The sequence below is a fragment of the Mustelus asterias genome, chromosome 13 (assembly GCF_964213995.1).
Source record: "Mustelus asterias chromosome 13, sMusAst1.hap1.1, whole genome shotgun sequence".
NCBI lineage: Eukaryota > Metazoa > Chordata > Chondrichthyes > Carcharhiniformes > Triakidae > Mustelus > Mustelus asterias.
This window is the reverse complement of record NC_135813.1, coordinates 51,557,198-51,579,396: the sequence shown is the minus strand read 5'-3', so window position 1 is coordinate 51,579,396 and position 22,199 is coordinate 51,557,198. Positions and strand designations below refer to the sequence as shown.

The 22,199-nt window shown below is 46.0% G+C and overlaps 1 protein-coding gene across 1 annotated transcript in view; it reads right to left on the bottom strand.

The window, feature by feature from the left end:
* Nucleotides 1-1,456: 1,456 nt before the first annotated feature.
* The window catches only part of LOC144502256 (neutrophil cytosol factor 2-like), a 275,195-nt gene continuing 254,452 nt past the window's right edge, over nt 1,457-22,199 (bottom strand). Inside the window, exons 10-11 of the mRNA XM_078226083.1 lie at nt 6,848-6,967; nt 1,457-1,648 (exon numbers count right to left, since the gene is read on the bottom strand). Of these exons, the coding sequence (XP_078082209.1) occupies nt 1,457-1,648; nt 6,848-6,967 (312 nt within the window). The remainder of the gene's footprint in view (nt 1,649-6,847; nt 6,968-22,199) is intronic.

Below are 22,199 nucleotides of genomic sequence, written 5' to 3'. Positions count from 1 at the left end.
AATACGGGGGGAGTGAGGTTTATAGAGTGTGATTAATACAGAGGGAGTGAGGTCTATAGAGAGTGATTAACAGAGGGAGTGAGGTCTATAGAGAGTGATTAATAGAGTGAGGGTTATAGAGAGTGATTAATACAGAGGGAGTGAAGATTATAGACAGTGATTAATACAGAGGTAGTGAGGTTTATAGAGAGTGATTAATACAGAGGGAGTGAGGTCTATAGAGAGTGATTAACAAAGGGAGTGAGGTCTATAGAGAGTGATTAATAGAGTGAGGTTTATAGGCAGTGATTAATACAGAGGGAGTGAGGTCTATAGAGAGTGATTAATACAGGGGGAGTGAAGTTTATAGAGAGTGATTAATTCAGAGGGAGTGAGGTCTATAGAGAGTGATTAATACAGGGGGAGTGAGGTTTACAGAGAGTGATTAATACAGGGGGAGTGAGGTCTATAGAGAGTGATTAATACAGGGGGAGTGAGGTTTATAGAGAGTGATTAAGACAGGGGGAGTGAGGTCTATAGAGAGTTATCAACAGAGGGAGTGAGGTCTATAGAGAGTGATTAATAGAGTGAGGGTTATAGAGAGTGATTAATACAGAGGGAGTGAGGTCTATAGGGAGTGATTAATACAGGGGGAGTGAGGTTTACAGAGAGTGATTAATACAGGGGGAGTGAGGTCTATAGAGAGTGATTAATACAGGGGGAGTGAGGTTTATAGAGAGTGATTAAGACAGGGGGAGTGAGGTTTATAGAGAGTGATGAATACAGAGGGAGTGAGGTCTCTAGAGAATGATTAATACAGATGGAGAGAAGTTTATAGCGAGTGAATAATATAGGGGTGTGAGATCTACAGAGAATGATTAATATGGGGGCGTGAGGTTTACAGAGTGATTAATACAGAGGGAGTGACGTTTATAGAGAGTGATTAATACAAAGGGAGTGAGGCTTATCGCGAGTGATTAATACAGAGGGAATGATGTCAATATGGAGTAAGTAATACAGAGGGAGTGAGGTCCATATGGTGTGATTAATACAGGGGGAGTGGTGTCAAATGAGAGTGATTAATACTGAGCAAGTGAGTTTTATAATGAGTGATTAATACAGGGGTGTGAGGCGTATAGAGAGTGAATAATACAGAGGGAGTGAGTTTTATAGAGTGATTAATACAGAGGGAGTGAGGTTTATAGAGAGTGAACAATACAAAGGGAGTGAGGTTTACAGAGAGCGATTAATACAGAGGGAGTGAGGTTTATAGAGAGTGATTAATACGGGGGGAGTGAAGTTGAAAGAGAGTGATTAATACGGGGGGAGTGAGGTCTATAGAAAGTGATTAATACAGAGGGAATGAGGTTTACAGAGAGTGAATAATACAGAGGGAGTGAGGTTCATAGAGTGTGATTAATACAGAGGGAGTGCGGTTTATAGAGAGTGATTAATATGGGGGGAGAGAGTATTGGAATTATTTTTGGCTGACATGACACATTCTCCAGCTGCTCCTTTTGCACCTTATTTGTATCTGTCCTGACTGTCGGCCCAGTTTGTATTTGCAGATGTCCAGAAGCTCAGCGTAGGTTATCCCGGGTTGCACCCTCGTTGCCACAGTGTATTCATAGTGAACCTTTAAGATCACCGACTCCAAAAGTGAGCAGTCCTGGTTTGATGAAGAATAATGGCACATTTTTAAAATTAGGAAATACTGTTTACTGCCCATCTTACACCATTTTATATTCTCCTTCCCCAACCCCGACTGGGATTTGTGTATTGTGAAGAATGGGAAGGTGAGAAATTTTGCAGCTCACATTAGCAACAAAGTATTGGTCAGATGCAGCCATAAAACTCTGCTCTCCATTAATTCAGTGTCAAAAATTACACACTTACTTACATACATACCAAAATATCAATTAAGAGGAGTAGGCCAGAATCAAGCCTTCTTTGCCATTCAATGGGATCATGGCTGATCTGATTGTGACTCTTTGACTGAACTGGACTGACACAAAGATTGGCCGGGTGACTAACAGTGAGATTGAGTGCCTCAGGCTATAAGAAGATATAGACGAGATGGTCAAATGGGCAGATAGGTGGCAGAGGGTGGTGACGGTCTGGAATGTGCTGCCTGGGAGGGTGGTAGAGGCGAGTTGTCTCACATCCTTTAAAAAGTATGTGGATGAGCACTTGGCACATCATAATATTCTGGACTATGGGAAAGTGCTGGTAAATGGGATTAGGTGGGAGGTTAGGTGTTTCTCCTGTTATGTGAAGACTCAATGGGCCAAAGGGCCTCTTCTGCACTGTCTGACTCTATGATTCTATGGACTTCCCCATGGAAGCTCAACTGTGATTCATTGAAATCTGTCAGTGGGGCGGCACGGTGGCACAGTGGTTAGCATTGCTGCTTCATAGCACCAGGGACCTGGGTTCAATTCCGGCCTCGGGTGAGTGACTTTGAGTTTGCACATTCTCCCCGTGTTTCCTCTGGGAGCTCCAGTTTCCTCCCAGTCCAAAGATGTGCAGATTAGGTTGACTGGCCATGATAAATTGCCCCTTAGTGTCAGGGGGAAAAGGAGGGTATATATGTGGGGTTATGGGGAGGAGATCTGGGTTGGATTGTTGCCGGTGCAGGCTTGATGGGCCAAATGGCCTCCTTTGCATTGCAGATTCTATGAATGGTGGGAAAGTCTCCAGTTGCGGGTGGTATCTAGAAATCCTGGAAAAGCGAAGTTATGCCAATTGATTAGACAATGCCAAACTTTACATTCCTGATCGGGAAATGATGAAAGGAGTTGCCAAGGTGCTTTTACTCTGAGAGTCTAAACTAAGAGATCAATGGCCATAACAAGTTACAAATTAAGCTTGAACTTTCAGGGTGGGTTTGACTGTGCAGATCAATCTTTATCATTCTGGAATATCGAGATTTTTCATTGTGTGTTCAATCAGAGATTGGTTCCAAAAGCGATAATGGCTGGAGCAGGTATTTGTTGTGATTGACATTGATGATAATCCATTAAAGAAGTGTACATTCAGTGTGCAACATTGATACCACAAAATCAGCAGGAAGGGTTGATGCAGTCTTTCAATAACCCTGATCAGATTCTGGGATAAGCAGGTGACACAAGAAAACAGTTGCTTCATCTACTTTCACCTCCAGTTGATTCTCTCATTCCTTTTCCAATGTTATTGCACATTTTGTGCCCCAAGGGCTATAAAGGTACCAACAGGGGTGAAGAACTGTTTCAAATGCCCCAGGAAGCATTGAGAGATGGCCCAAATGCAGTGGGCACTGAGGGAAGGTAGGTCAAACTCAGGAGGGAACATGAAGGGCAGAATGGGCAGAGCACAGGCAGACTCTGCATTGGACAGACATTTTCTTTGATTTAGAACATAGAACATAGAAAAGCTACAGCACAAACAGGCCCTTCGGCCCACAAGAGGCTATGGGTGGAGCTGAGAAACAGGAAAGGTATGACCACATTAATGGGCTTGTATTATAGACCACCCTATAGTCAGCGAGAATTGGAGGAGCAAATCAGCAGAGAGATAGCTGACAACTGCAAGAAACACAAAGTTGTGATAGTAGGGGATTTTAATTTTCCACATATAGATTGGGACTCGCATACTGTTAAAGGTTTAGACGGGGTAGAGTTTGTAAAATGTATTCAGAAAAATTTTCTACATCAGTATATAGAGGTGCCAACGAGAGAGGATGTGATATTGGATCTGCTATTGGGAAATGAGTTTGGGCAGGTGATGGATGTGAGTGTGAGGGAACACTTTGGATGCAGTGATCATAATGCCATTAGTTTCAACCTGATCATGGATAAGGATAGATCTGGTCCTCGGGTTGAAGGTCTGAACTGGAAAAAGGCCAAATTTGATGAAATGAGAAGGGATCTGGGAAGTGTGGATTGGCACAGGCTGTTCTCTGGTAAGGATGTAAATGGAAAGTGGGAGGCCTTCAAAGGAGAAATTTTCAGAGTGCAGAGTTTGTATGTTCCTGTCAGGATTAAGGCGAAGTAAATAGGAATAAGGAACCTTGGTTCTCGAGGAAGATTGTAACACTGATTAAGAGGAAGAGAGAGTTGTATGAAATGTACAGGCAGCAAGGAACAGATCAGATGCTCGAGGAGTATAAAAAGTGCAAGAAGCTACTTAAGAGGGAAATCAGGAGGGCTAAAAGAAGACATGAGGTTGCTTTGGCAGACAGAGTGAAGGAAAATCCAAAGAGCTTCTATAGGTATGTTAGGAGCAAAAGGATAGTGAGGGATAAAATTGGTCCTCTTGAAGACCAGAGTGGTAGACTGTGTATGGAACCAAAAGAGATGGGGGAGATACTAAATGGTTTTTTTGCATCCGTATTTACTGAGGAATCGGGCATGGAGTCTACGGAAATAGGGCAAACGGGTAGGGAGGTCATGGAACCTTTACAGATTAAAGGGGAGGAGGTGCTCGCTGTCTTGAGGCAAATCAGAGTGGATAAATCCCCAGGACCGGACAGGGTATTCCCACGGACCTTGAGGGAAGCTCGTGTTGAACTTGCAGGGGTCCTGGCAGACATATTTAAAATATCAGTATTCACGGGGGAGGTGCCCGATGATTAGAGGGTGGCTCATGTTGTTCTGTTGTTTAAAAAAGGTTCCAAAAAAAATCCGGGAAATTATAGGCCAGTAGGTTTGACGTCGGTGGTGGGAAAGTTATTGGAAGGTGTGATAAGGGATAGGGATCTACAAATATTTGGATAGACAGGGACTTATTAGGGAGAGTCAACATGGCTTTGTGCGTGTTAGGTCATGTTTGACCAATCTATTAGGAGTTTTTCGAGGAGGTTACCAGGAAAGTAGATGAAGGGAAGGCGGTGGATGTTGTCTCCCTGGATTTCAGCAAGGCCTTTGACAAGGTCCCTCATGGGAGGTTAGTTAGGAAGGTTCAGTCGCTGGGTATACATGGGGAGGTAGTAAATTGGATTAGACACTGGCTCAATGGAAGAATGATGTGGAGATGCCGGCGTTGGACTGGGGTAAACACAGTAAGAAGTTTAACAACACCAGGAAGAACAATGGAAGAAGCCAGAGAGTGGTTGTGGAGGATTGCTTCTCTGAGTGGAGGCCTGTGACCAGTGGTGTGCCGCAGGGATCGGTGTTGGGTCCATTGTTGTTTGTCATCTATATCAATGATCTGGATGATAATGTGGCAAATTGGATCAGCAAATTTGCTGATGATGCAAAGATTGGAGGTGTAGTGGACAGTGAGGAAGGTTTTCAAAGCTTGCAGAGGGATTTGGACCAACTGGAAAAATGGGCTGAAAAATGGCAAATGGAATTTAACACAGACAAGTGTGAGATATTGCACTTTGGAAGGACAAATCAAAGTAGAACGTACAGGGTAAATGGTAGGACTCTGAAGAGTGCAGTTGAACAGAGGGATCTGGGAATACAGGTAGAAAATTCCCTAAACGTGACGTCACAGGTGGATAGGGTCATAAAGAGTGCCTTTGGTACATTGGCCTTTATAAATCGGAGTATCGAGTATAAAAGTTGGAGTGTTATGGTAAGGTTATATAAGGCATTGGTGAGGCCAAATTTAGAGTATTGTGTACAGTTTTGGTCAGCTAGTTACAGGAAGGATGTAAATAAGGTTGAAAGAGTGCAGAGAAGGTTCACAAGGATGTTGCCGGGACTTGAGAAGCTGAGTTACAGAGAGAGATTGAATAGAACATAGAACATAGAATAGGTTGGGACTTTATTCCCTGGAGTGTAGAAGAATGAGGGGAGATTTGATCGAGGTGTATAAGATTTTGATGGGTATAGATAGAGTGAATGCAAGCAGGCGTTTTCCACTGAGGCTGGGGGAGAAAAAAAACCAGAGGGCATGGGTTAAGGGTGAAAGGAGAAAAGTTTAAAGGGAATATTAGGGGGGGGCTTCTTCACGCAGAGAGTGGTGGGAGTGTGGAATGAGCTGCCGGATAAAGTGGTAAATTTTAACATTTAAGAAAAACTTGGATGGGTTCATGGATGAGATGGGTGTGGAGGGATATGGTCCAAGTGCAGGTCAGTGGGACTAGACAAAAAATGGTTCGGCACTGACAAGAAGGGCCACAAGGCCTGTTTCTGAGCTGTAATTTTCTATGGTTCTAAGTTGCGTCGAACAATTTCCTTACCTTCCAGGCTCATCTATAACCCTCTATCTTACTAACCTCCATGAACCTATCCAAAAGTCTCTTAAAAGACTCAATCGAATCCGCTTCCACCACCACTACCGGCAGCCGATTCCACGCACCCACCACCCTCTGAGTGAAAAACTTACCCCTAACATCTCCTCTATACCTACTTCCCAGCACCCTAACCTATGGCCTCTTCTCGTGACAACCATTTCAGCCCTGGGTAAAAGCCTCTGAGAATCCACTCTATCAATACCTCTCAACATCTTATACACCTCTCATCCTTCGCCTCTCCAAGGAGAATAGACCTAGCTCTCTCAACCTATCCTCATAAGGCATACCACTTCATCCCGGCAACATCCTCGTAAATCTCCTCTGCTCCCCCTTGTTCTTTCCCTCCATGTGCTACAAGCATTCCAGCTGGGGTGGGATAAGATGGCACGAGGAGCCCTGGGCTGTGCTCTAGTAGTGGTTTTGTCACACAGTGAATCCAGTGCTCCCCACCATACTGAATCAGTGAAGAATCAGAGACTCAGCAATGACATTCCCATGAGCTGAGTGTGAGATCAACTCGCCTGAGCCCAGTCTCGACCTTGAGGTCACAACATTCAGCTCCTCACCTTTTTAGTATATAAGCAGATTCCTGTAAATACCCAGAATCCCCCTGAAGAAAAAATGTTGTTTATTTAAAAGTTTTACCTTCCCAGCTCTTGCTGCAGATGTGGGAGTCTTTGAATGAGCTTCTTCCTCAGTTCCTATGGGTCTGCTGGCTGGAGCTTGTGGAATGGTCAGAGTAATATTTCCAGCTGTTTGCTTTTGCTGCAACAAATATTCAAGTCTAAGAAGTTCTGGACATAAAGTCATACAGTGCAGAAAAGGCCCTTTGGCCCATCGAGCTTGCACCGATGTTATCGACTACTGAAGTCACACTGAGCCCATTTTCCAGCACTTGTTCCATACGTTTGAATGTTATGATATTTCAAGGGCTCATCCAAATACGTTTTAAAGGTTGTAAGGTTTCCGGCCTCCACTACCTTCTCATTTGTGTGCCCTGAAGATCACATTCAGAGAAGAACAAAGAACCATGAGGAAAATACATATCTAAGGGCAGACCTGGCCAGTTCATTCAAGCAAAGAACAAAGAACAAAACAGCACAGGAACAGGCCCTTCACCCCTCCAAGCCCGCGCCACTCCCTGGTCCAAACTAGACCATTCTTTTGTATCCCTCCATTTCCACTCCGTTCATATGGCTGTCTAGATAAGTCTTAAACGTTCCCAGTGTGTCCGCCTCCACCACCTTGCCTGGCAGCGCATTCCAGGCCCCCACCATCCCCTGTGTAAAATACGTCCTTCTGATATCTGTGTTAAACCTCCCCCCCCCGCCTCACCTTGAACCTATGATCCCTCATGAACGTCACTGCCGACCTGGGAAAAAGCTTCCCACCGTTCACCCTGTCTATGCCTTTCATAATTTTATACACCTCTATTAGGTCACCCCTCATTCTCCATCTTTCCAGTGAGAACAACCCCAGTTTACCTAATCTCTTCTCATAACTAAGCCCTTCCATACCAGGCAACATCCTGGTAAACCTCCTCTGCACTCTCTCTAAAGCCTCCACGTCCTTCTGGTAGTGTGGCGACCAGAACTGGGCGCAGTATTCCAAATGCGGCCGAACCAACGTTCTATACAACTGCAACATCAGACCCCAACTTTTATACTCTATGCCCCATCCTATAAAGGCAAGCATGCCATATGCCTTGTTCACCACCTGTGACGTCACCTTCAAGGATCTGTGGACTTGCACACCCAGGTCCCTCTGCGTATCTACACCCTTTATGGTTCTGCCATTTATCGTATAGCTCCCCCCTACGTTAGTTCTACCAAAATGCATCACTTCGCATGTATCTGGATTGAACTCCATCTGCCATTTCTTTGACAAATTTCCAGCCTATCTATATCCTTCTGTAGCCTCTGACAATGTTCCTCACTATCTGCAAGTCCAGCCATTTTCGTGTTGTCTGCAAACTTACTGATCACCCCAGTTACACCTTCTTCCAGATCGTTTTTATAAATCACAAACAGCCGAGGTCCCAATACAGAGCCCTGTGGAACACCACTAGTCACAGGCATCCCAGCCGGAAAAAGACCCTTCCACTACCACCTTCTGTCTTCTGTGACCAAGCCAGTTCTCCACCCATCTAGCCACGAGTTAAACTTAAAGTTAAATGAGTTAAAATTAAAGTTCAGCTTAAATGAATTGAATTGAGTGAGTTAAAGTGTTGCAACTAATGTATCTTTATGTTGAGTATTGGTACCTAAGACTGACAGAAGGAGAGTTTTGTTCAAGTGAAATCCCAGTTGACTCTTTGGGTGGGATTTTACAATCTTGCTTGAGCGAGACTGCAAATTTCGCCGGGGGTCAACGAACATTTCCATTGTCCGCCCCTCATCTATGGCTGGCGAGGTGGTAGAGTTCCGGTGTCTATCCTTTGTCAGTCACAAAAAGAGCAAAATATCCAGGGGAGGGGGGAAGGGGCTGGGGGGAGGTTTAAGTATTCCAGTTGGATAATGTGTGTTTCTGGGCGTTTCTATTTATGAGAGGTGAACGTGTATGAGAGGGGTGACTGTTTGCATGTGTGAGAGATAGAGGAGGCGATTCTCCCACCCCGCCGCGCTAATATTCTAGCGCAGCGTGGTGGGAGAATCTCGCGTCCAGGCATGCATTGAAGCGGCACGGTAGCACAGTGGTTAGCACTGCTGCTTCACAGCTCCAGGGTCCCGGGTTCGATTCCCGGCTCGGGTCACTGTCTGTGTGTAGTTTGCACATTCTCCTCGTGTCTGCGTGGGTTTCCTCCGGGTGCTCCGGTTTCCTCCCACAGTCCAAAGATGTGCGGGTTAGGTTGATTGGCCAGGTTAAAAAAAAAAAATTGCCCCATAGAGTCCTGGGATGCGTAGGTTAGAGTGATTAGCGGGTAAAATATGTGGGGGTTGGGCCTGGGTGGGATTGTGGTCGGTGCAGACTCGAAGGGCCGAATGGCCTCCTTCTGCACTGTAGGGTTTCTATGATTCCCGCCGTGCACGCATCTCCAAGCGCCGGATTTCCAGTACCATCTGACTCGCACTGGAAACCGGACTGAATTCTCCAGGCAAGCTAGCATCTCCCACCCCGTCAGGAGCATTTCACTCCAGCGGGGTTCAGACTGGCTCCCCACTTTCGGTTAATCAGGCGCCTCCACGGGGGCCGGGCGGTGGGGGGGTGATGCCCCCTGGACATGGGCACCCTGGCAGCGCCAGCCTTGCCTCCTGGCACTGCCCAAGGGACAAAGTGCCCATGCCCAGGGGGCACCTTGGCACTGCCCATCGGGTATGGGGCACGGCAAGGCTGTGTGGCCTATTGGGGGCAGGGTCTGCTGGGGGCAGGGCGGAGGGAGCGATCAGTGGGGGTGGTGCACCCGTAGCCACTCGTTTGGGGCAGGAGGGAGGCCAGCTATCGGGGTGGGTTGGAGGGAGGGGTGGTCAGCTGGGGGGGGAGGGGGTGGGGTGTCTTTCAGGGGGTGGGGGGCTGCGATCGGACCACGGGGGGATTGGGGGGGCAGCACTGTGGGGGTCATGAGCTGGCCAGCGATCAAGCAGGCCAGCAAACAGAAGGCTGACAGTTCGGGGCCACTGTGCATGTGCAGAGGCCCACTGGTTTCAGCCTCTCCAGTGTGAATAGACTCCGCCCCTGAAATTTAATCTGATTCACACTGGTACAGTGTGCATTGCACAGAGTGTGGGAGATTCTAGTGTGGACTCCAGCTGAAAAAACAACAGCGTGAAGTGTTCCTGTTTTCCCACAATTTTGACACTGAGAACTTTTTTGGGAGAATTGCACCCAGAGAGAGAGGTGAGAGGGTGTGTAAGAGAGACAGTGACAGGTGAGAGTGTGTGTGCGCAAGAGGGGTGAGTATGTGTATACGTATATGAGAGAGTGAGAGAGGTGAAAGTGGGTGTGAGGGAGAAAGAGAGATGAGAGTGTGTGCCTGAGAGAGAGAGGTAAGAGTGTGCGTGAATGTATGAGTGAGAGAGATGGGTGGGACTGAGAGTTTGCGTATGTGAGAGAGTATGGGTGAGAGTGTGAGTGCTCGAGAGGTGAGAGAGAGAGTATGTGTGAGAGAGTGAGAGATAGAATCATAGAGGCTTACAGCATGGAGACAGGTCCTTCAGCCCAACTTGTCCATGCTGCCCAGTTTTTACCATTTAGCTGGTCCCAATTGCCCATGTTTGGCCCATATTCCTCTATACCAATCTTACCCATGTAACTGTCGAAAGCCTTTTTAAAAGACAAAATTCTACCCGTCTTAACTACTGCCTCTGGGAACTTGTTCCAGACACTCATCTTTGGGAAAAGATGTTGACTATCTACTTCATCTATGACCCTCTTTAAGATCACCCCAAAGCCTCATACGCCCCAGGGAAAAAAATCCCTGTTTATCCTTATAACTCAAACCATCAAGTCCCGGTAGCATCCTAATAAATCTTTTCTGCACTCTTTCTAGTTTAATAATATCCTTTCTATAACTGGGTGACAAGAACTGTACAGAGTATTCCAAGTGTGGCCTTACCAATGTCTTGAACAACTTCAACAAGACGTCCCATCTCCTGTATTCAATGTTCTGACCGATGAAACCAAGCATGCTGAATGCCTTCTTCACCACTCTGTCCACCTGTGACTCCACTTTCAAGGAGCTGTGAACCTGTACCCCCAGATCTCTTCGTTCTATAACTTTCCCCAACACCCTACCATTAACTCAGTAAGTCGACCTACCGGTTCGACCTACCAAAATGCATCACCTCTCATTTATCTAAATTAAATTGTCCGCAGAGTCTCTGTGGGTGGAATTTCGGAGTGGGAAGGGGTCGATCACTTTGCTGGGAGTTTTCTATAGGCCGCCCAATAGTGACAGGGAGGTGGAGGAGCAGATAGGGAAACAGATCCTGGAGAGTTGCAATAATAGCAGAGTTGTGATGGGAGACTTTAATTTCCCAAACATAGATCGGAATATCCCTAGGGTAAGGGGATTGGATGGGGAGGAGTTCATTAGGTGTGTTCAGGAGGGTTTCCTGACACAGCACGTGGACAAGCCTACAAGAGGAGAGGCTGTACTTTATCTGATACTGACCAATGAGCCTGGACAGGTGTCAGATCTCTCAGTGGGAGAGCATCTTGGGGATAGCGATCATAACTCTATCTCCTTTATGCTTGCATTAGAAAAAGAGAGGATCAGGCAAGCTAGGAAAGTGTTTATATGGAGGAAGGGGAAATATGAAGACATAAGGCAGCAAATTAGAGGAGTAATTTGGAAGGAGGTATTCTCGGGGAAATCGACTGAAGAGAGGTGGCAGTTTTTCAAGGAATGTCTGTCTAGAATTCTACAGGACGATGTTCCGAGCAGACAGGGAGGAGTTGGTAGGGTAAAGGAACCGTGGTGCACAAAAGCTAGTCGAGACCTAGTCGAGAAGAAAAGGAAAGCGTACAAAAGGTTCAGAGAGCTTGGTGAAGATAGGGATCGAGATGAGTACACGGCTTGTAGGAAGGGACTAAAGAAGGAAATTAGGAGAGCGAGAAGGGGTCACGAGAAGGCCTTGGCAAGTAGAATTAAGGAAAACCCTAAGGCATTCTATAAATATGTGAAGAGTAAAAGGATGTGACATGAAGGAATAGGGCCTCTAAAAGGTGAAGGCGGGAAAGTCAGTACGGAACCAGGAGAAATGGCAGAGGTGCTTAATGAGTATTTTGCCTCGGTTTTCACAGAGGAGAAGGACATGGGTGGATGTACTGCGGGCGTGTGGTGGACTGAAAAGATTGAGTATGTGGATTTTAACAAAGAGGTTGTGCTGGAATCTTTGAATGGCATCAAGATAGATAAGTCGCCGGGTCTGGATGGGATGTACCCCAGGTTACTGTGGGAGGCGAGGGACGAGATCACAGAGCCTCTGGCGATGATCTTTGCGTCGTCGATGGAGACGGGAGAGGTGCCGGAGGATTGCGGATGTGGTTCCTATTTTCAAGAAGGGGAATAGGGATAGCCCAGGAAATTACCGACCGGTGAGTCTAACCTCAGGGGTTGGTAAGCTGATGGAGAAGATCCTGAGGGACAAGATTTATGAGCATTTAGAGAGGTTTAGTATGCTCAAGAATACTCAGCATGGCTTTGTCAAAGGCAGATTGTGCCTTACGAGATTGGTGGAGTTCTTCGAAAATGTGATGAAACACATTGACATAAGAACATAAGAAATAGGAGCAGGAGTAGGCCATCTAGCCCCTCGAGCCTGCCCCGCCATTCAATAAGATCATGGCTGATCTGACGTGGATCAGTACCACTTACCCGCCTGATCCCCATAACCCTTAATTCCCTTACCGATCAGGAATCCATCCATCCGCGCTTTAAACATATTCAGCGAGGTAGCCTCCACCACCTCAGTGGGCAGAGAATTCCAGAGATTCACCACCCTCTGGGAGAAGAAGTTCCTCCTCAACTCTGTCTTAAACCGACCCCCCTTTATTTTGAGGCTGTGTCCTCTAGTTTTAACTTCCTTACTAAGTGGAAAGAATCTCTCCGCCTCCACCCTATCCAGCCCCCGCATTATCTTATAAGTCTCCATAAGATCCCCCCTCATCCTTCTAAACTCCAACGAGTACAAACCCAATCTCCTCAGCCTCTCCTCATAATCCAAACCCCTCATCTCCGGTATCAACCTGGTGAACCTTCTCGGCACTCCCTCCAATGCCAATATATCCTTCCTCATATAAGGGGACCAATACTGCACACAGTATTCCAGCTGCGGCCTCACCAATGCCCTGTACAGGTGCATCAAGACATCCCTGCTTTTATATTCTATCCCCCTCACAATATAGGCCAACATCCCATTTTTGCCTTCTTGATCACCTGTTGTACCTGCAGACTGGGCTTTTGCGTCTCATGCACAAGGACCCCCAGGTCCCTTTGCACGGTAGCATGTTTTAATTTGTTTCCATTGAGATAGTAATCCCATTTGTTATTATTTCCTCCAAAGTGTATAACCTCGCATTTCTCAACGTTATACTCCATTTGCCATATCCTCGCCCACTCACTCAGCCTGTCCAAATCTCTCTGCAGATCTTCTCCGTCCTCCACACGATTCACTTTTCCACTTATCTTTGTGTTGTCTGCAAACTTCGTTACCCTACACTCCGTCCCCTCCTCCAGATCATCTATATAAATGGTAAATAGTTGCTGCCCGAGTACCGATCCCTGCGGCACGCCACTAGTTACCTTCCTCCAACCGGAAAAACACCCATTTATTCCAACTCTTTGCTTCCTGTCGGATAGCCAGTCCCCAATCCACTTTAACACACTACCCCCAACTCCTTGTGCCCTAATCTTCTTCAGCAGCCTTTTATGGGGCACCTTATCAAACGCCTTTTGGAAATCCAAAAACACCGCATCCTCCATCAACCGCCCTAGTCACATCTTCATAAAAATCCAACATGTTCGTCAAGCACGACTTTCCCCTCATGAATCCATGCTGCGTCTGATTGATCGAACCATTTCTATCCAGATGCCCTGCTATCTCCTCTTTAATAATGGATTCCAGCATTTTCCCTACTACAGACGTTAAGCCTTTTGTCTCCTTCCTTTTTTAAACAGCGGCGTAACATTAGCCGTTTTCCAATCAACCGGCACTACCCCAGAATGCAACGAGTTTTGATAAATAATCACTAACGCATCCACTATTACCTCTGACATTTCTTTCAATACCCTGGGATGCATTCCATCCGGACCCGGGGACTTGTCCACCTTCAGTCCCATTAGTCTACCCAGCACTGCCTCCCTGGTAACATTAATTGTATTAAGTATTTCTCCTGCTGCCAACCCTCTATCGTTAATATTTGGCAAACTATTTGTGTCCTCCACCGTGAAGACCGACACAAAAAACTTATTTAAAGACTCAGCCATATCCTCATTTCCCACTATTAACTCCCCCCTCTCGTCCTCCAAGGGTCCAACATTCACTCTAGCCACTCTATTCCTTTTTATATATTTATAAAAACTTTTACTATCATTTTTTATATTAATTGCTAGCCTAGCTTCATAGTCTATCCTTCCTTTCTTTATCGCTTTCTTAGTCTCTCTTTGTTGTTTCTTAAATTTTTCCCAATCACTTGTTTCTCCACTATTTTTGGCCACTCTGTACGCAGCTGTTTTTATTTTAATACTCTCCTTTATTTCCTTCGTTATCCACGGCTGGTTCTCCCTTTTCTTACAATCCTTGTTTTTTGCTGGAATATATTTTTGCTGAGAACTGAAAAGGATCTCCTTAAAAATCTTCCACTGTTCCTCAGCTATCCTACCTGCCAGCCTGCTCTCCCAGTCTACCTTAGCCAATTCATCCCTCATCCTATCATATTTCCCTCTGTTCAAACAGAGGACACTGGTTTGGGACCAAACTTTCTCCTCTTCCATCTGAATCAGAAATTCGACCATATTGTGGTCACTAGACCCAAGAGGGTCCTTCACAATAAGATCCTTAATTCTACCTACCTAGTTACACAATACCAGATCCAAAATAGCTCGTTCCCTCGTCGGTTCCGTAACATGCTGTTCAAGGAAACTATCCCGACAGCATTCTAAGAACTCTTCCTCCATTCCACCCTTACCGACTTGAGTCTGCCAGTCAATGTGCATGTTGAAGTCCCCCATGATTATTGCCGTTCCGTTTTTACACGCATCCCTTATCTGCTTGTTTATAGCCCTCCCTACCTCAACATTATTATTTGGGGGCCTATATACCACACCTACTAGTGTCTTTCTCCCTCTACTATTCCTCATCTCTACCCATAATGATTCCACGTTTTGTTCCTCAGAGCCTATGTCATCCCTCAGTACTACCCTGATATTATCTCTTATTAATAGCGCGACCCCACCACCTTTTCCTTCCTGTCTATTCTTCCTAAACGCCTGATACCCCTGGATATTCATCTCCCAGTCCTGGTCACCTTTCAGCCACGTTTCTGTAATGGCCACTAGATCGTACCCACTTGTGCTGATTTGCACCATCAACTCATTTACCTTGTTCCGAATGCTTCGTGCATTCAGGCAAAGTGTCCTTATTCCAGCTTTTATCTGGACCCGCTTTGATGAGTCGCGAACACCCTCTCCCTCTACTCCCTTATCTAAATTACCACCTTCATTCACTTCCACCCTCTCCTCTACCACTAATTTTGTAATTCCCCTTACCCCTGCATCCTCCCCCCCATCAATTAGTTCCTTGATCCTAGTCAACTCTTCTAGCTCCCCTCCCCCCAACCTATCAAGTTTAAATTCTCTTTGACGAAGGGAAAGCGGTAGATGTGGTTTATATGGATTTTAGCAAGGCGTTCGATAAGGTCCCCCATGCAAGGCTTCTCGAAAAAGTGAGAAGGCATGGGATCCAAGGGGCTGCTGCCCTGTGGATCCAGAACTGGCTTGCCCAAAGGAGGCAGAGAGTGTGTATAGATGGGTCTTTTTCTAATTGGAGGTCGGTCACCAGTGGTGTGCCCCAAGGATCTGTTCTGGGACCCTTGCTGTTTGTCATTTTCATAAATGACCTGGATGAGGAAGTGGAGGGATGGGTTGGTAAGTTTGCCGACGACACGAAGGTTGGTGGGGTTGTGGATAGTCTGGAGGGATGTCAGAAGTTACGGAGGGACATAGATAGGATGCAAGACTGGACGGAGAAGTGGCAGTTGGACTTCAACCCAGATAAATGCGTAGTGGTCCATTTTGGCAGGTCAAATGGGATGAAGGAGTACAATATAAAGGGAAAGACTCTTAGTACGGTAGAGGATCAGAAGGACCTTGGGATCTGGGTCCACAGGACTCTAAAATCGGCGCCGCAGGTGGAGGAGGTGGTTAAGAAGGTGTATGGTGTGCTGGTCTTTATCAATCGAGGGATTGAGTTTAGGAGTCCGGGGATAATGATGCAGCTATATAAGACCCTCGTCAGACCCCACTTGGAGTACTGTGCTCAGTTCTGGTCGCCTCATTACAGGAAGGATGTGGAAAAGATTGAAAGGGTGCAGAGGAGATTTACAAGGATGTTGCCTGGATTGAGTGGCATGCCTTATGAGGATAGGCTGAGGGAGCTCGGTCTTTTCTCCTTGGAGAGACGTAGGATGAGAGGAGACCTAATAGAGGTATACAAGATGTTGAGAGGCATAGATCGGGTGGACTCTGAGGCTTTTTCCCAGGGTGGAAATGGCTGCTACGAGAGGACACAGGTTTAAGGTGCTGGGGGGTAGGTACAGGGGAAATGGTAGGGGGAAGTTTTTCACACAGAGGGTGGTGGGCGAGTGGAATCGGCTGCCGTCAGTGGTGGTGGAGGCAAACTCAATAGGGTCTTTTAAGAGACTCCTGGATGAGTACATGGGACTTAATAGGATGGAGGGTTATAGGTAGGCCTAAAAGGTAGGGATATGTTCGGCACAACTTGGATAAATATATACATGGATTTTAGTAAGGCGTTTGATAAAGTCCCCCATGGTCGGCTTATGAAGAAAGTAAGGATGTGTGGGATAGAGGGAAGTTTGGCCGATTGGATAGGTAACTGGCTATCTAACAGAAGACAGAGGGTGGTGGTGGATGGAAAATTTTCGGACTGGAAACCGGTTACCAGCGGAGTGCCACAGGGATCAGTGCTTGGTCCTCTGCTATTTGTCATTTTTATAAATGACTTGGAGGAGGGGGCTGAAGGGTGGATCAGTAAATTTGCTGATGACACCAAGATTGGTGGAGTAGCGGATGAGGTGCAGGGCTGTTGTAGGCTGCAAAGAGATATAGATAGGATGCAGAGCTGGGCTGAAAAATGGCAAGTGGAGTTTAACCCTGACAAATGCGAGGTGATTCATTTTGGTAGGACAAATTTGAATGTGGATTACAGGGTCAAAGGTAGGGTTCTGAAGAATGTGGAGGAACAGAGAGATCTTGGGGTTCATATCCATAGATCTCTGAAGGTTGCCACTCAAGTGGATAGAGCCGTGAAGAAGGCCTATAGTGTGTTGGCGTTCATTAACAGGCGGTTTGAGTTTAAGAGCCGTGGAGTTATGCTGCAACTGTACAGGACCTTGGTGAGACCACATTTGGAATATTGTGTGCAGTTCTGGTCACCTCACTATAAGAAGGATGTGGTGACACTGGAAAGAGTGCAAAGGAGATTTACCAGGATGCTGCCTGGTTTGGAGGGTAGGTCTTATGAGGAAAGGTTGAGGGAACTTGGGCTTTTCTCTTTGGAGCGGAGGAGGTTGAGAGGAGACTTGATAGAGGTTTATAAGATGATGAGGGGGATAGATAGAGTGAACGTTCAAAGACTATTTCCTCGGGTGAATGGAGTGGTAACTAGGGGGCATAACTATAGGGTTCATGGTGGGAGATATAGGAAGGATGTCCGAGGTAGGTTTTTTACTTGGAGAGTGGTTGGGGTGTGGAATGGACTGCCTGCAGGGATAGTGGAGTCAGAAACTTTAGGAACATTTAAGAAGCTATTGGATGGGCACATGGAGTACTTCGGGATGATAGGGAGGAAATAACTTGATCTGGGTTTCAGACAAAGCTCGGCACAACAATGTGGGCCGAAGGGCCTGTTCTGTGCTGTACTGTTCTATGTTCTATGTTCTAACTTGTGGGGCCGAAGGGCCTGTTTTGTGCTGTAGTTTTCTATGTTTCTAAACTCCACCTGCCATTCGTCAGCCCACTAGCCCAATCGATCAAGATCCTGTTGCAATCCGAGATAACCTTCTTCACTGTACACGAGGCCACCATAGAAAATTACTGCTCAGAAACAGGCCTTTTGGCCCTTCTTGTCTGTGCTGAACCATTCTTCGCCTGGTCCCACTTGCCTGTACTTGGACCATATCCCTCCACACCCCTCTCATCCATGAACCTGTACAAGTTTTTCTTAAATGTTAAAAGTGACCCTGCATTTACAACTTTATCAGGCAGCTCATTCCACACTCTCTGCGTGAAGAAGCCCCCCCTAATATTCCCTTTAAACTTTTCTCCTTTCACCCTTAACTCATGCCCTCTGGTTTTTTTTCTCCCCTAGCCTCAGTCGAAAACGCCTGCTTGCATTCACTCTATCTATACCCATCAAAATCTTATACACCTCTATCAAATCTCCCCTCATTCTTCTACGCTCCAGGGAATAAAGTCCCAACCTATTCAATCTCTCTCTGTAACTCAGCTTCTCAAGTCCCGGCAACATCCTTGTGAACCTTCTCTGCACTCTTTCAACCTTATTTACATCCTTCCTGTAACTAGCTGACCAAAACTGTACACAATACTCTAAATTCGGCCTCACCAATGCCTTATATAACCTTACCATAACACTCCAACTTTTATACTCGATACTCCGATTTATAAAGGCCAATGTACCAAAGGCACTCTTTACGACCCTATCCACCTGTGACGTCACTTTTAGGGAATTTTCTACCTGTATTCCCAGATCCCTCTGTTCAACTGCACTCTTCAGAGTCCTATCATTTACCCTGTATGTTCTACTTTGATTTGTCCTTCCAAAGTGCAATATCTCACACTTGTCTGTGTTAAATTCCATTTGCCATTTTTCAGCCCATTTTTCTAGTTGGTCCAAATCCCTCTGCAAGCTTTGAAAACCTTCCTCACTGTCCACTACACCTCCAACCTTTGTATCATCAGCAAATTTGCTGATCCAATTTACCACATTATCATCCAGATCATTGATATAGATGACAAACAACAATGGACCCAACACTGATCCCTGTGGCACCCCACTAGTCACAGGCCTCCACTCACCAATCTTGGTGTCATCTGCAAACTTACTAACCATGCCTCCTATATTCTCATCCAAATCATTAATATAGATGAGGAGGAGGTTGAGGGGAGACTTAATAGAGGTTTATAAATGATGAAGGGGATAGATAGAGTGAACGTTCAAAGACTATTTCCTCGGGTGGATGGAGCTATTACAAGGGGGCATAACTATAGGGTTCATGGTGGGATATATAGGAAGGATGTCCGAGGTAGGTTTTTTACTCAGAGAGTGGTTGGGGTGTGGAATGGACTGCCTGCAGTGATAGTGGAGTCAGACACTTTAGGAACATTGAAGCGGTTATTGGATAGGCACATGGTGCACACCAGGATGATAGGGGGTGGGATAGCTTGATCTTGGTTTCAGAGAAAGCTCAGCACAACATCGTGGGCTGAAGGGCCTGTTCTGTGCTGGACTATTCTATGTTCTATGTAAATAACAGTTGACCCAGCACTGATCCATGAGGCACACCGCGGTCACAGGCCTCCAGTTTGAAAAACAACCCTCTACAACCACCCTCTGTCTTCTGTCCTCAAACCAATTTTTGTATCCAATTGGCTGCTTCACCCTGGATCGCATGAGATTTAACCTTGTGCAACAACATCAACTGCACTGCCCTCATCTACCTTCTTGGTTACACCTTCAAAAAACTCAGTCAAATTTGTGAGACATGTTTTTTGACTCACAAAGCTATGCTGACTGTCCCTAATCAGTCCTCGATTCCCTAAATGCCTGTAGATCCTGTCTCTCAGAATACCTGCTCACAACGTACCCACTATAGACGTTAGGCTCACGGCCTATAGTTCCTAGGCTTTTCCCTGCAGCCCTTCTTAAACAGATTCATAACATTTGCCTCCCTCCAATCTTCAGGCACCTCACCTGTCTATGATTCAATTATCTCTGCTAGGAGGCCCGCAATTTCCTCCCTAGCCTCCCACAACTATCTGGGACACACTTCATCAGGTCCCGGGGATTTATCTACGTTGATGTGCTTTAAGATTTTCAGGAACTCCTCCGTATTATGTAACTCTTTGAGACATCATGACTTGTTTCCCCAAGTTCCCCAACATCCATGCCTTTCTAAACAGTAAATACTGATGAGAAATAATCATTTAGGATCTCACCCATCTTTTCTGGATCCACACATAGATGACCTTGTTGATCCTTAAGAGGCCCTATTCTCTCCCGAGTTACTGTTTGCCCTTTATGTATTTGTAGAAGCACTTTGGATTCTCCTTTGCCTTATCTGCCAAAGCAATTTCATGTCCCCTTTTTGCCTTCCTGATTTCTCTCTTAACCCTACTCCTACAGCCTCTATATTCTTCAAGGGAACAACCTAATCTCAGCTGCCTATGCTTGTCATGTGCCTCCTTCTTCTTCTTGACCAGGGTCTCAATATCCCAAGTCATCCAGGGTTCCCTACTTCTGCCAGCCTTGCCCTTCACTAAGAGGAATGTGCTTACCCTGAACCCTGGTTAACACACTTTTGAAAGCCTCCCACTTACCAGATGTCCCTTTGCCTGCCAACAGACTTCCCCAATCAACTTTTGAAAGTTTCTGTCTGATACCATCAAAATTGGCCTTGCCCCAATTTACAATTTTAACTTTTGGGCCAAACCTTTCGTTCTCCATAGCTATCTTAAAACTAATGGAATTATAGTCACTGGCCCCAAAGTGGTCGCTTACTAACACTTCTGTCACCTGCCCTTCCTCATTTCCCAAGAGGAGGTCAGGTTTTTGCCCCCTCTCTAGTTGGGCCATCCACGTACTAAATGAGAAATTCCTCCCGAGTACAATCAACAAATTTCTCTCCATCCAAGCTCCTAATACTATGACTATCCCAGTCAATGTTGGGGAAGTTAAAGTCCCCTACTATTAACACCGTATTTTTTTTTGAGCTGTCTGTAATCTCCTTACCTATTTGCTCCTCAATTTCCCGCTGACTATTTGGGGACCTCCAGTACAATCCTTTCAAAGTGATCTCGCCCTTCTTATTTCTCAGTTCTGTCCACATAGACTCAGTGGGCGAACCTTCAGAAATATTCCTTCTCAGTCGTGCCGTGTTCTCCCTAATCAAAAACGCAACTCCCCTTCCTCTCCTACGTCCTGTTCTATTTTTCCTATAGCATCTGTACCCTGGAACATTGAGCTGCCAGTTCCGTACCTCCCTTAGCCATGTTTCAGTAATAGCTATAATATCCCAGTTCCATGTACCCATCCATGCCCTGAGTATATCTGTCTTGCCTGTCTGGCCTCTTGCATTGAAATAAATGCAGTTTAATCTTGACTTCCCTTGCTCTCTGCCCTGCTCTTACCTGACCTGTCTAGTACTAGATGTGTATGTGTGAGAGTGAGATGTGTGTGTGTGAGAGTGAGAGAGCTGTGAGTGTGTGTGAGTGAGAGAGGTGTGAGCGTTTGTGTGTGTGTGTGAGAGAGTGTGAGAGAGGTGTAAAGGTGTGTGTGAGGTGTGTGAGACAGAGAGAGGTGTGTGAGTGAGAGAGAGTGAGGTGAGTGAGAGAGAGGTGGAGAGAGTGGTGGAGAGAGAGAGGTAGAAAAAGAGAGAGAGATATGGAGAGAGAGAGAAAGGAGGGGGAGAAATGGGTGGAGAAATGGCAGATGGAGTTTAATCCAGACAAGTGTGAGACAATGCATTTTGGAAGGTCCAATGCATGTAGGAATTATACAGTAACTGGAGTATTGACAGGCGGAGAGAAAGTGGCAACGCAGGTGGATAAGGTAGTCAAGAAAGCATACAGCATGTCTGCCTTCATCGGTTGGGGCATTGAGTATAAAAATTGGCAGGTCATGCTGCAGCTGTACAGAACCTTAGTTAGGCCTCATTTAGAATATTGTGTATAATTCTGGTCGCCACACTACCAGAAGGATGTGGATGCTTTGGAGAAGGTGCAGAAGTGGTTTACCAGAATGTTGCCTGGGCTGGAGGGTATTAGCTATGAGGAGAGGTTAGATAAATTCAGCTTGTTCTCACTGGAACGACAGAGGTTGAAGGATGACCTGATAGAAGTCTATAAGATTATGAGTGGCATGGACAGAGTGGATCGTCAGATGCTCTTTCCTCGGGTAGAAAAATCAAGTACGAGGGGACACAGGTTGAAGGTGCATGGGGAAAAGTTTAGAGGAGATGTGCAAAGCAAGTTTTTACACAGAGGGTAGTGAATGTCTGGAACGTGCTGCCCAGGGAC